This window comes from Polyodon spathula, chromosome 15, assembly GCF_017654505.1.
Source record: "Polyodon spathula isolate WHYD16114869_AA chromosome 15, ASM1765450v1, whole genome shotgun sequence".
NCBI classification, from domain to species: Eukaryota; Metazoa; Chordata; class Actinopteri; order Acipenseriformes; family Polyodontidae; genus Polyodon; species Polyodon spathula.
This window is the reverse complement of record NC_054548.1, coordinates 455197-470846: the sequence shown is the minus strand read 5'-3', so window position 1 is coordinate 470846 and position 15650 is coordinate 455197. Positions and strand designations below refer to the sequence as shown.

The following is a 15650-nucleotide window of genomic DNA, read 5'->3' as shown; positions in this document are numbered from 1 at the left end:
AGAGCTTTTTATGCATTCATAAAGTCAATGCATTGCAGAGTAAACATGGTATTTCATTGCAAGTGGATTGCAGAACATTAACACAACTTAAGACTGCATTAGCTGACGGCATGCCAGGTTATCTCATACTGGTTAACTGCTCCTGTAGATACAATTATGAGTATACCACTCAGTGCTTTATGTCTTTAAATACTTATTTGGATGATCTTGCAGACCTACTGGATGTGCCATCATTTAGTTGTAGCTTCATTTGCACTATACAGTATGTGCAGCAAACTAATGTATGCTGTGACTTCGAAGACAGTTATAAACACTAGAGAGACATCATGTATTGTTAGGGGAGGTTTTTTTTTTTCATCAATATTTTTTTCAATATAATATACCGGAGCTTTTGCTTGTGCCAGGAAGTCTTGGCTTCAAATGCCTTCAGAACAACTGTCTCCTTTACCTTCCCCTTCCCAGATGGAAAGAAATCAGACTGTTGCAAATGTTGCAGTACATATGCAGAAACCTTACTGCAAACTTAACTCATAAGTCATTTTAAACAATTGACTGGCAACTTAAGGCAAACCTGATGCCACATTGCATGAGCAGCTTCTGATAAAGCTTGGGTAGCTTCCAACTGTAGATCTGAATAGAAGCAGGACCCCATTAGAATATCTTTTAATTAACAAACACAAGTGTAATACCACCATAATCCACAATGAACATAGAAGAATAGAAGAATAAGAAGACCCTGTCAATCCCCACATCTGCTTTAGAGACCACTGGCATCCTCCAGAAGCTGCTTACTTCAATTAAAAGCTCTACAGAGTTTATATTAAATTGTATTCATCCACTCCCACCCCCTTGTATTTACATCCCCTCTCTTGAGCCTTTGCAGCACACAGAAGGATGTACCTACATTCAATCTCCAGGTACATGCCCTTCTGGTGCCCGCCGATCCTGCTCGCTGCCTCGCAGTTGAACCAGCCTGAGTCGGACAGCTCAACTCCTGTGATGGTCAACGCTGACGTGCCAATCTGTCCCCACACCTGCATCCGGCCATCCAGGCTCTGGGAAGAGAGCAGCTTGCAGTTTAGTGACACTGGATACTACTTTATTAAAAATAATCTGTTGAGAGGTGTTACCAGCTCAAGTCTCTGTACAGGGTTCCCTTTTTTAAGTCAATCATGGTGCTGCAGGTATTTATAGATTCACGAAATGTCAGTGATTAGTGAATGGGTGTAGGAAAGGGGTTCCAGGAAAAAACAAGGTACTGCAGCTAAAACTAACCATTATTATTATTATTATTATTATTATTATTATTATTATTATTATTATTATTATTATTATTATTATTATTATTATTATCTTTCACATTACAGAATATCACATTACAGATAAGAGCAGTTTTAAAGTACAGTAAAGTCAGGTAGAAAAAATTCAAATAAGGGTCAAATAAAGAGTGCACGTAGTAAGTAAAATACATGGATAAGAACGACTTCAAACAAGAGCAATTTAAAAAACCGTGTATCAGAGTAAAATCAAGTATAAGATACAAGGGTGGAGAAGGAGCGGGGGGTACAGCTAATCTGCAGGTGGTGGTGGAGCGGAGCAATGGTAGTCTGGAGCTAGGAGGGAGCAGAAAGGTTAAGTCAGTGATAGGCAAGTACAAGAGTTTTGAATTGGATACGAGCAGCGATAAGGAGCCAGTGGAGGGAGTGGAGCAGCGGTGTAGCATGGGAGAAATGAGGAAGGGAAAAGATGAAGCGGGCAGCAGAGTTGTGGATGAGCTGGAGTGGATGCTCTGTCAATCAGAGTAGGAGAATTCTTGGAAAATAATGATAACCTGACAGCTTCTTAGTACAGGGATATGTTGATCATCAAGCAAGTCCATCAAAAATGTACCTTAGTGGAAATGGACTCTACACCAACCCAGGTAAAAGCATTTGGGGTATCCAACATTTACACGGTTTTGTCAAAGTAAATCCGATGTAACCCTTTCAATGTTAGTATTAAACTTGTATTATATCAGCAGATTTACCTGTCTCCACACAGAAATGGTTCTGTACAAAAGCAATGTTACTTAAAAGACTGGATTGCACATGTCTGTTAAAACAGGGTTAGTTTTGGAACATTAACAGTTTGTTTTTGTTTAACAGTACATCAGTACAAACCTATCCCAGTGGTGAATGCTTTGTGAATATGAGACTTGGTGAGGTGAAACCATGTGCGTCATTGCAGTTTAAAATGAGAGGAAATGTTGTAATCATGTTTAATACATTGGTGGTTATTGGTAATTATATTGAGCCACCACCAGATGGAACACTGGAGTTATTTAAATGTTTCCATCATTTTGTAATGGCCCATTGTTTCTGTAGCTGGATGGATACAAGTGTTCACTGTCTCAATACAAGTACATGCATAAGCTGCTCTGTTTCACTGGGCAGGGCAAGTATTAGAGCTTTATTTTATCAGCCTGACAATCTTACTCACTTGTCTGATGATAGTAATTTACACAGCTACAGCATATACACATATTAAATTGCAAAAATAGGATAGCTAATCTACTGTTTTTAATGATAATTTATTGCTGCTGTCCAATAAAATGTATGGTTCTTCAGTGGCAGCCTAGCTTGTCAGTTACATAAGTAGTTTTGCATGTTACTGATTTGTCCGGTACTCAGTGCTCCCAGAGTACTGTATCTAAACTCTGAATAGCATATCTTGTATTGACAGTATATTTCAGTTGTCACGATGAGGGACTGAATATCAATTTTGTAATCTGATTTTAAGGTTAGTATTAGGTTAGAATTGGACTACTATTATGTCATTGTAGATACAAATTGTCTTTATCCTAAATTGGTACTTCTTATCTCATGATGTATTTTCAGGGAATATTGATGTCAGATTGCACCTATGAAATTATCCCTCACAAGATTTCAAGATATCACCTGATGCTACAAGGTGAAAATGCAGGTGACATGTAATAAACAGAGTTCCAAAGATAGACAGATGTAATACGTGTAAGAGTAAACTGCAGTGTCTTGGTTTCAAGGTTGATGGATATGGAGCACAAACACACATAGAAAACACTCCTGTAACACTAAACATTCAAACATTGAAATGGACAGAAGTCAATAGCAATAAGTCAATAACCAATAAGTATGCAATGCAGCAAAAACCTTCACATTTTGCAGCATTCTTTGACCATTTACATTTTGTAAAGAAACTCCTTTGCTGGAAATGATTGATGTTCTTTCCAATCACATGTACTGGCTCAGACTGAGTGCGGGCATGGAGAGGCAGCACTGTGATCCTGTGATCTTTTAAATAGGCTGCCATAGCTCAGAGGCTGACACACTTTCACTAATGCTTTCCTGACAAAGGATCGTTGGAAAGGTTACGCCTAACTCAATTGAGCTTGCTTTAAATGCATACCATTTTTGGTAAGCAATTTTTCCTTATAATTCGATGGCCTTAAACTCAAAGAAATTGCAGTTAGACATCCATCAAGTTAAAAATAAAGAAGATAGAATGGTAATTTTACAATACATTTATATATATATATAGTTTCTCCAAATCTCAGACCTAATTTATCTGTATGGTGTTCATCAAAGCAGTTGAAACAGATTTGCCAGACAGGAGCTATTTGAAATGGAAAACATATTTGTATAAAATCAACATTACATTATACAAAAATGCACCCCAGAAGGTCTGCAAGAGGCTATGTTTGACAACATAGTTAATGACTTCGGAAAGGAAACAGGTACGAGAATGAAGAGTACTTTACAAAGGACTAGCACAAGATCTGCAGTTAGCAAAGACATGGAACTCCAGGTTTGTGTCTGTGGCTGGAGCAAAGTGACAATGATTAGGGGTTTGAAGATTCATCAAGGGATAATGAAATGATTGAGGGTGAAGGAACAAGGGCCTAGCATTGATCAGTACTTTTTACGAAGTCAGTCAAGTCAGTCAAATGAAATCCAGCAACAGGAAGCAAACCACAGTTTGCAGGATATCAGCACCCCTGTGATGAACCTGATGATCCTTGTGAACACGACCATATGAACCAGCGTAAAAGAGAAAAAAACCTCAATGAACACAAATCAAGAGTTAAATGGCCAAGAGCTTCTAAGAAAATAGAGTTGGACACAGTAAACATGGATTTCTGTTTTGCGTTGGAAAGGTTAGGTGGAGCAGTCAAAAAAAGGCTAGATAAATTTGGGGATACCATCTATGCATATGGAAGTAAGAGGTTTGGAGTTGAAAAAAGAAAGGAGAAAGTACAAACTATTCCTGTAAATTTAGATGGCAGCAGGATATTGACTGCTTAGTTAGAGAAAGAAGGCATCTGAGGAAGCAATAAAGGAGAGCAGAACAAAGTCAGAAGGAGGCACACAATCTATTACAAAGGGTCATAAAAGATAAGCTTGCAACATTGTGCAAAGCTGAGCGCTTACGGAGAAGCTGCAAAAAGAAGGAGCATGCGAGAACTAACTTTTATAAAGACCCATTCAAATTTGCAAATAAGTTATTCACCAGGGAGAAAAATGGCACACTAAAAGCAACTAAGTCTGAGCTGGAGAGATATCTTGAGGAAACGCACACAGATTAAAAAAGGCAGGAGCCTATGTGGATTCCTGCAGACATCTCACCTATCAATCTACCAGAATACCAAATGGATGACCGTGCACCTAAGTGCAAAGAAGTAGAGCAATCTATGAAGTCAAGGGCATCATCATCTCCTGGGCCTAATGGAGTTCCATGCAGAGTGTACACGAGTGCCCCTGGTGTTTTATGAATCCTGTGGAAATTAATGTGGAAAAACAGGTTGTACCAAGAGTATGGCGTCGAGTAGATGTGGTCATTAGACCCAAAGAAAAAGTTTCTACGAGTATCTGTCATTTTCTTCCTATTTCCCTGTTAAACGTGGAAGGCAAGATTTTCTACAGCATTGTTGCTCAGAGATTGTCAGTTTACCTATTTCAGAACTACTTCATTGACACTTTAGTGAAGAAAGCCGGTATTCCAGGTTTCCCAGGAGGCTTGGAGCACAACAGTATGATCTGGCAGCAAATTAAATAGCTAAAAAGGAGAGAAAGGAGCTCCATGTGACATTCCTGGATTTAGCTAATGCATACAATTAGAACAACATGAACTTCTTTGAGCAGCATTTGATTTTTTCAGTGAACCAAGGACAATAACAAACTTAAAAGTCACAAAAGTGAAAGCCTACCTCGGAGATTTGCAATTTTGTTTTTCAACTTCAGAATTCACCACTACATGGTGTAAAGACAGTTTCCCAGGCCAAGCTGAGAGAGTGGACGAGATGGGAGAGTGTGGAACAACGCAAGGTCAGCTGGCGAGATTTATGGACAATGGAACAGAGCAGGATCAGTTTCATCATCAGGTCAACATATGATGTTCTGCCATCACCACATAACCTTAATCTATGGGTAAGAGAGGATCAGTGGTGTCCTTTGTGTTTGTTGCTAGCTAAATTGACATATTTTGACAAGATGTAAGGTAGGCCTTAGCCAAGGATGTTTTACTTGGAGTCATGACCAGGTGCTGTGATGTTTGGCCTTAGCATTGGAAGACAAGCGCAGCATGATCAACAGATTGCCACCAATGCCAGCAATTTATGACACACAAAGAACAACATTCCTCTGTCCAGGGGAGCAACCACCAAGAAAACGTATTAAAACCAAAACCCATCTCGGACAAGTGGAAGCTGCTAGAGCCTGGGAAATGCTGGCAGATGTTGGAGATGGCCACCACTAACCTTCAACCTCATATTCTCTTGTGGTATGGATCAGCATGCCTTGTTCAGCTGGTAGAGTTAACAGTGCCACAGGAGGATGCTGTAGAGGAGGCGTATGAAAAGAAGAAACTTCAGTACTCTCAACTAGCTACTGAAGCGGAACAGTGAGGATGGAGGGTCCAGGTTTACCCAATGGAGGTGGGTTGTCGAGGATTTATGGAGCACTCCACAATCAGGTTTCTCAGAAACAACGGATTCAGTGGTTAAGAGTTGTGACGTATAGTGAATAACTTATCTGAAGCAGCAGAGAGGAGCAGCACAGTAAAAATAAAAATAAAAAAAAACCTTGATGTAAAAGAAGGTAAGTAAGCTGGGCTTAGCTGAGTGGGGGATGGGATGTCAGCTTACCTATTGAAGAACTGCTTCATTGACACTTCAGTACAGAAAGCCGGTATTCCAAGTTTCCCAGGATGCTGAAAAGGAGAGGAATGAGCTTCATGTGCCATTCCTGGGTTTAGCCAATGCATACGGTTCAGTACCACATGAACTACTTTTTGCAGCATTTGATTTTTTCAGTGTAATGAGGACAGTAGCAAACTTAGTGAAAGACTACTTCAGAGGTTTGCAATTTTGTTTTTCAACTTCAGAATTCACCACTGCATGGCAATGTCTAGAAATTGGATATCCACTGGCTTTTACCATGGGAATGGAAGTAATTGTTAGGGTGTCAAAATGTGTAGTGGGAGGAGAACGCTTGGCTTCTGGAATGCGACTACCACCAATTAGAGTATACATGGATGACATGACAGTCCTGACTACAGTGTTAGCCTCACTAATCGGTTATTTGGCTAACTAATCAATTACATTGCATGGGCAAGAATGCAATTCAAGCCCACTAAGTCAAGGAGCATCTCTATAATTAAAGGTAAAGTAGTGGATAAGAGGTTTTACATTAAAGGTGATGCAATACTAACAGTGTCTGAGAAGCCTGTAAAAACTCTTGGGAGACGGTATGATGGGGACCTAAAGGACGCAGTTCATGTGGGAGAAGTGAGACAGCAAGCAGTGCAAGGGTTGAAGAGCATAGACAGCAGCACTTTACCAGGAAAACTTATAATTTGTTCCTTTCAGTTTGGTCTATTGCCAAGACTTTTGTGGTCACTGACTGTGTACGAGGTTTCCTTGACAACAGTAGAGAAGCTGGAAGTGTTAATCAGTTCATACATCAGGAAATGGTTAGGAATTCCACTCTGACTCAACAGAGGAGGGATATATGGTAAAGTGATACTGCAGCTGCCAGTCTCCTAACTGAGGAGTTTAAGTGTGCTAAAGTTTGACTGGAAATTACATTGGTAGAGTCACACAATGAATGTGTGAAGGAGGGACCACCTGTGTTGAAAACTGGAAGAAAGTGGGTAGCAAAGGAATCTGTGATATCATGGGGCAAGTACAGCATGGAGAGGAGGTATTGCTCCTCCTACATGACACAAAGCAGCACCAGCTCAATGGAGGAAGCTGGTTGTCAACGAGATGCAAAAGCAGGAGGAGAGGATGAGGTGCAGGAAGATGGATGAGATGGGAGAGTGTGGAAAAACACAAGATTGGCTGGTGAAATCTATGGACAATGGAACAGAGCAGGATCGGTTTCCTCATCAGGTCAACATATGATGTTCTCCCATAACCACAGAACCTTAATCTATGGGTAGGAGAAGATCTGTGGTGTCATTTGTGCACATTGCCAGCTTACATTAAGACACATTATGACAGGATGTAAGGTAGATCTTAGCCAAGGACAGTTTATTTAGTGTCATGACAGGTGCTGCAATGTTTGGCCTTAGCATTGGAAGACAAGAATAGCATGACCAACAGGTTGCCCCCAATTCCAGCAATATGACACATGAAGAACAACATTCCTCCATCCAGGGAAGCAACTACCAAGAGAACGTATTAAAACCAAAAATCGTCTAGGACAACTTGAAGTTGCTAGAAACTGGAAAATGCTGGCAGATGTTGGACAATGACTTATTTTCCAGCTGGAGATTGCTACCGCTAACCTTCGACCTAATATCGTCTTGTGGTCGGGATCAGCACGCCTTGTTACTCTGGTAGAGTTAACAGTGCCATGTGGATGAGGCGTATGAAAGTAAGAAACTGCGGCACACTCAACTAGCTGCTGAAGCGGAACAGTGAGGATGGAGAGTCCAGGTTTATCCAGTCGAGGTGGGTTATCGAGGATTTGTGACACACTCCACAACCTGGTTTCTCAGAGACATCGAATTCAGTGGTCAAGAGTTGCGACTCATAGTGAAGAATTTATCTGAAGCATCATAGAGGAGTAGCAACAGGCTATGGTGAAAAGATTCTGGTTGGGGACCTTAAGCACAGTAAAAAGAAAGCAACGTCGATGGAAAGGAAGGTAAGCTGGGCTTAGCTGAGAGGAGGACGGAGGGGGTGATGCTGTGACGCCAGAATCACTGTTGAGCCCTCTTAAGGTGTTGTGGGCCAGTCAACGAAACATCAAGGATGGAAGGGGCCCACTTGAAGACCCCAGAGAAGTACCCTACTTAGCTCAGTCCAGACGGTAGTCATGCTGATGCGCTAGGGAGGCTGCACTGTGGTTAATCCCTGGAGCCAGCATTGCAGCCATTGTGTGTGCTGATGCACCAGGGAGGCAAAACAATCTGATCTCTGGAGCCAGCATTACACTTCAGCCATCAACACCAGGAAGAAGGATATCTATGTCATTAGATGGAAGGAAACAGAGACGGATCACATTAGTTTACAGTAAAAGAATCTATGTCTTAGTTGGCACTTATCTTGAAGTCCAATGTCAGCATGATGTTTTGATTCAAATCTCATGTAATGTAAATCAAATATTAAAAAAAAAAAAAAAAAAAAAAAAGTTTATTTCCATGAGAGAATCAGGGATAAGGGTGGCAGCTAAGAAATAAATAAATAATTAATTTAAGTTTGTGGCAGGGTGGGAGCCACAGCACATGCAGTATAGCCAATAAATCCAACACAAATGTTAAAACTGAAGCAAGTTGTTTTTTAACTTTTGTTTTCTTCTATTACTTTTGAATTGTCAGTTTTGTCAAAGGAATGCCAGAAAGTAAAAATGGAATGTCTTGTCATAATAGAACTCAGCCTGTCTACTATAAGCAGCCTGGGAGGTAACAGGTTATTAGAAGATTGCTGTCTCCTTCACAGATGTATTTCAGGAATGTGAGATAGTGGCCTGACCGCTTTGACCTGAAACCACAGCGCTGGTGCAGTAGTATTGAACCATAAGCCACAGACACTGCAGCTAATTGAATGGGTTTACAGTTCCTTTGGGGCTGGCTGAGTTTGAAAGAAAGCTAAGCTATGTATTAATAAAAGACATAACAATTAATAATAATTTATCATGTGTTTCTTGTGCAACCCCTCTTGTTCCACTATATTAGCAGGGCCACCCAGATATAAATTTGAATACTCCCTTGCGAATCAATGGTGGCTCAGCTCTGCTCATATTCTGTTGGACATTGTAAAAAAAAATTATATATAGAGAACACCATTACATCATGTAGGAATAAATAATGGATTTGAAGATAAACAATAACAAGTAGTTGTCATGCATTCAAACACCTATAAATACCTCCAATGTTTTGATTACTTGTTGCCTTGTTCCCTTGCTGCCATGCAGAGTTTCCAGGCAGTGTAGATTCAATGAAAGGCTCAGTGAATGTCAGGTTGATCGTGTCTGTTTGTCACACTCTACAGGGTGAGCACCATAACAGCCTTCATTGTTCAATCTTCATCACACTTTTATTATGCACCCCTAGTCTCCTATACAGGTTTCAAATTGCACTGGGCTTTAATCTGAGGAAACCAACATTTGTTTTCCAGATTTTTATTTAGAATATGTATAGCCTTTCAGGTACGGTGCGATTATTATTATTATTATTATGGAGTTATGATAAACCTATGTGCGAGCAGGGTTTTGTTCGCAGTAGACTTCTTGTGGTCTATTCACACAATCTAAATGCTAACTCTGTTTAAATCATTAGATAGGGGCATTTGTTATCTCTTGAAAATCAAGCACGATACATGCAAGTCTGTTAGTGTATTTCTGTCCTATTTTAATAATGTATTTTAATAATTTGTGCAGCATTTATTGAATAGACCTCTGTCTGGAAGTTTGATTGGATTGTGCTGTAGAACACAAAATCAGGCCTATAACATTTTCACTGAATCTACCCTTTTGTCGACTTGCTGCTGAAAACACTTCTGTTTCAAAACATACACTACTGAAAACTAATAACACTGCAAAGTGACATCATACATCAAGGGAATAAAAACGTACTGTATAACAGAAATGTCATTATAATTCTGCAAGTAAACACAAATGCAACAGTACATATGGTAATTCCACTAAGGAAATTTTAACAAGCATGAAAAGACTATTGCAACAATACTTTTTCTTTACAATAATGCTAAAATATTCGATTCATTCCCAAGGCTGATCGAAATGTATATAAATTAAGAAAAATTATACAATTCCACTGCTGTTCCCTGAGTTAAACTCCCTGGTCAACTCTCTGTACGAGTGCCTAAAGTGAAATTAAATTCTGTTTTTTGAGGTTCATATGATGTGAAAGCAAACTTTATCATAACATAGCTAGGGGGTTGATAATATTATTGGCCTTAGACTTGCTTCTGAGGCAGTTTTACAGCTTTCATACATCATACATATGTGACTGGGAAATACTGTCGACAAGCTAGTGAAATTATGAAAGCACAACCTTGGACCATTGTACTTTCCCTAAACTTAAGGCCAGTACAATATAAATATGTATCTTTTTTTTCTTATGTATTGACCTTTATGTTAACAAAAACAAAGCATCCTCAGGTCATATTCTAAGGGGTCTGTCATCTCAGTTTGAACGGTTTTTAAACATGAACTACAGTAAAGTAGACATTTTAAAAAGATCTATAGCAGTGCTATGTCCAGATGTTAGAAAACTTTACCAGTGAAACGCTTCATTTCTGTTGAACACCACTTGCCCTGGAATTGTACTGACAGAACCGTATTACTATATAAAATAGTTTACCATCTGCAAAGATCAATAAGATGTTAGAAAAATGTGGCACTGAAATGGTTAATATTCACTGGACTGGACCACCTTTACTGGAACTTAAATGCTAACTGAACTTATTTAAGAGAAACAATAAGAGACAAAAATAAATATTTTGTATGTGAATAATTTTTTAGGTTTTGCTGTTTTCAGAACTGGAGTAATTTATTAAGAGAAAAAAAACAATCCTTCAAGCAACCTTCATAAATGAGAACAAAACCTTAAAAAGAAGCTAACTAATAGTGAATAAGAAATGTTCCAAGGTTCACATACATATATAAATCGTACAGCCTATCCTTGAGATGGCAATGTTGTATTGGCAGGCCTGCAATGCAGCTGACAGTTTGATTGTGTTTATCTTGCTTCTTCACTCTGATCCTTTCACTCACCTTGTCCAGAGAAGACTCTCCTGCCAGCCATAAACAGATATGCCACTTGTACTGACTTACAATAAAGCTAAATCTCTGTTTATTAGAAACACTGTCATGCTCAGTCACTGCCTGGGTTCTCTATTCAGCCACTGTTGTTTTGTTTGCTGTTTTCAGTGAGTGAGGGGAGAATGAGTGTTTGTTGAAGAACACCTGTGTATTGGAAATCAGTGGAAATCAGTGGAAATATGTTGAGGAACTGCTCAGTTTGACACACTCTACGATATACCATGTTTAGACCCTTAGAGTTCCTATTTTCTGGTTAACAAGTTCCTTTAAGTTGAAGTTGTTATTTGAAAGTACTCATGAGTCCCACATTTAAAAATCTACTTCGACATGTTAAAGCTGTGTGTACATGCACCTACCCTGATAGCTCAACTCTTGATCCTCCACCACTGAGGCTGTAGTTGGCAGGTTGTGAGGATTTTCAGACTGATAGTTAAATAGGGTCTAAACCAGAAGGCATGTGGGAGACTCTGAGACCAAGTGGAAGAAGAGTCTATGGTCTGATGAGACCAAAATAGAGTTTTTTGGCCTCAATGCTAAGCGCTATGTTTGGCGCAGGCATGGTGGTGGCAGCATCATGCTATGGGGATGCTTCCCTGCATCAGGGCCTGGAAAGCTTGTGAAGACAGAGGGCAAAATGGATGCAGCAAAGTACAGAGAAATCCTGGAGGAAAGCCTGCTGAAGTCTGCAAAGAGACCTGGGACTTGGGAGAAGATTTGTCTTCCAGCAGGACAATGACCCCAAACATACAGCCAAAGCCACACAAAAACAAAAAGGTCAATGTCCTGGAGTGACCCCGTCAAAGCCCAGACCTCAATCCAATTGAGAATATGTGGAAAGAGTTGAAAACCAAAGGTCTCCATCCAACTTGACGGAGCTTGATCAATTTTGCAAAGAAGAATGGGCAAAAATTGCGATGTCCAGAAGTGCAAAGCTGATAGAGACTTATCCATATAGACTCATGGCTGTAATTGCTGCCAAAGGTGCTTCTACCAAATATTGACTCAAGGGGTGTGAATACTTATGTAATCAATTAATTTCTGTTTTGTATATGTAATTTAGAACAATTTGTAGATTTTATTTTTCACATTGATAATATGGACTTTTTTTGTGTTGATCAGTAGCAAAAACTCCTAATTAACCATTGATTCCATGTTGTAACACAATAAAATGTGGAAAAGTCCAAGGGGGGTGAATACTTTTGAGAGCACAGTGGAGTGCCGGATTCTTGTACTGGCACACAACAAGCCAGAGGGAACACCAAATAAAGAGTATGCCCATAGGGGGAATTGTTGAAACCCATGTCATATATTACCTATGACTGTTAACATCACAGAGAGATGCCATGCTGAATGTATTTAGGCTTCAAACACACAGCTTTGTAGCACACCTTTTATGATTTGGATAGCCTGCCCGGAGGCAATCTTTGTTTTGTATTTTGCGGCGTTCATTTTGTTGAACCTTTTTTAAAACACCATAAAAGTGTGGGTTTGTTGAGTTTGCACAAGTTGAGTTTGCTTTTTATCCCTCCCAACCATCCTGATCTCTCACAGCCATATTATAAGCTACCTCCCCTAGCTACACCCTTCAGCTTTTATGCATCAGACAAACATACACAGGCTGCGAAATGAGGCCCCAGCAACTGATTAATCAGCCCCTCAGCACTGTTTTCTCTTATTCATGAAGGACACATCGTACCATTAGCTGACAAAATGAAATATATGTAAATGAAGACATTGATGAAACACAGAGTCTCAGAATTTAACATGTGGACATGATCAAAAATATCAGGACGCAGAATGAAAATGAAAAAAAAAAATTATACAAAAGAAAATGATATATTACACTTGAAAATACCGATTCTGTGTTTATTTGATAAACGCTCATAACCTAAAGATTTCTATACAGTACACATGTACAGCATGCAGTAAAGGGTGATGAAAGGCTGATGTGCAGATGGGATCTGAATTTCTCACTATCCTAATATCATCTTTATATGATAGAACCAATTAACAAACATGGGCTTAGAATTGTGTTCATGTTTATCCAGTGAATTCATGTTATGTGAATGAGGGAGGGGATCTGAAGGTTACCACACAAATCCTGCCCAGCTCAAGATAGGGGTGTACTGGTGGATCCGAATCAGAAGAAGTGGAGCAAGCCAAGAATGGCCAGTGCTGAGGTAATTGCTTCTTGCTTTACAATCGGTCCTCAACCACTGGATTTTAATTATGATTAAAAAATGTAAAACATTTTAAAAAGACATCATTATACCTCCGCTCCCCCAAATACAGCTTTGTGATTTTAAATGAAAAATAAATAAGAAAATCTATTCCAAAAGGAACCCCCTGTGCAGTGTTGAAGTGGAGCAGTGGCAGCCTCTACCGATGGCTGTAATAGTTTCTTCTGTGAGGGAGTGTAACACATTAACACAGTCATTTTGTTGTTTTGTGTTGTTTCTCATATGCAGCTGACACTGGTTCAATAAGAGCTATGTGCTGCTATGTACTGCGCAATAACAACTTATTTGTGTATTGTATAGTTTAAATATGTTTATGCTTTAGTTACTGTAGCGTGTCATTTCCCTGTAAGAAGTTATATCCCCTTACACAACAAACTTTCACTGCTGTACCAGTATTTGATAAACAACTTCTACCGGCTCGCTTAGTCATCATGTCTAGCCAACTGTTTGGATAACTTAGCCTCGAGCTCTGAACTTAATAGATTTAATAAAATCTTTCTTGCAGTGAAGGTTTTCACTTTGTCCCAATAAAATCCATTTGCATGAAGATTATAATGACAGGATGCTTAGCTCCTTAACATAACGCAAACCTTACCCACCTATAGAAAGCTGACCATGGCCTTGATCTCTATGTCCTAGGCCAAAGCTTTGCGATTAATCACCTACTAGACATCAGACTAGTACTGATGGGCCAAAAGCCTCCTTTCATTCTTATTTTTCTGTATGTACTTATGTTCTTAATGTACAATGGTATTGCATTGTATGATAAAATTACTTTCATCACCTTGTCTCCATCTGCAAAGGTTTGCCCACTGCTCGGCCTCCTCCAGGATATCTCTGGGACTGGTTCCCCCTCCGCTGTGCAGGAGATCTGGGTCTGGCTGCCCTCCACTACGCTCACGTTCTTCAGCTCGGTGATGTGGGGCTGAACTGGAAATGGAGAGGAGGAGACATAATCCTCACATGCACTGCATTGACACAAACCCACAACCACTTAAGCCATCAGTAACACTATGTTTCAACACGCGCAGATTATTAGCATGTATCTAATTTCTCACAAACTAGTTTGACAGCTTGATATCACAGATGCTACACTGTAGAAGGGAAAAAAGCAAGAGGTTCCACTACAGGGAAAATGTCTGACTTCGTAACATGGGTTCTGGAACAGGGGCTGTCAGGATACTTGCCAAGTTTTAATTGGTTTTGGCTATAATCTCCAATTATAATAAGGACTTTATTATGTATATTGTCTATTGTTTCATCCTCTATCCTCTGTGAAGAGGAAGAACATGGAGCACAGCACAGGCAGTTAATTGTTTAGTATCTTAGCATTCCCTTCCCACTCAACACTAAATGAGTGGACTCTCTTGCTTTCCCTTCCTCTCTGCTAAGGCTGACCTATGACCCTTCTATCCCATGCATCACAGATGTCTGCTCTCCTTCTCATGACTGACAAATAACCACAATAGATGAACTCAGCAATACCAAACTGCTGTCTGCTCACATGCAATCGTGGACTGTAACAAACACACAGCCCTGTCTTGGCCTTTGCCTTTATATATTTTTTCCAACTAAAGCTGCCACTCTCCTCTCCATGATTCTCTAAGGCTTTGGTGTATTGCGATACTTTAAAGAAGCAGGACACAAGAGTTTAGATCCTAAGCTGCTTATTATTTCTGGTCCTTCTTTTCAGGATTTTCTTTGCACACCTTGTCTTAATTTTTATGGGCCTCTGTCATTTTAACAAACTGCTTCAATGCCAAAGAATTCCTTAATACACCCATGTAGCAGGCTGGCAAGTGGAAAGAGGCCCAGAGACAGACTGCAGTTCAAAAAAAAATACTAATTTTATTATAAATAACACAAAATAAACATGCACAAGGGCAAAATAAAAATCTTTAAACACAAAAAGAAAGACAAAAAGCAAAATGTACAAAATAAAGGTTTCCAGGCTGGGCAATGCCTTCACTGGATTTAGAAAATTGAAACATCACAACCACCAAAACACCAACCTGCTTCCTCAGCTCCCTCCTCCTAAATGAGAAGCAGAGGCCTCCTTTTATGTCAGGTGGCTGGGAATCAATCACTGATTGATTGTTAATTAGCC

General features: G+C 39.7%; 1 protein-coding gene across 2 annotated transcripts in view; it reads right to left on the bottom strand.

Annotated features, from left to right (window-relative positions):
* Nucleotides 1-15650, bottom strand: part of LOC121328147 (neural cell adhesion molecule 2-like) — a 279149-nt gene that overhangs the window by 47281 nt on the left and 216218 nt on the right. For both annotated transcript variants that reach the window (XM_041272661.1, XM_041272662.1), the window contains exons 8-9: nucleotides 14328-14473; nucleotides 905-1055 (exon numbers count right to left, since the gene is read on the bottom strand). In XM_041272661.1, the coding sequence (XP_041128595.1) occupies nucleotides 905-1055; nucleotides 14328-14473 (297 nt within the window). The remainder of the gene's footprint in view (nucleotides 1-904; nucleotides 1056-14327; nucleotides 14474-15650) is intronic.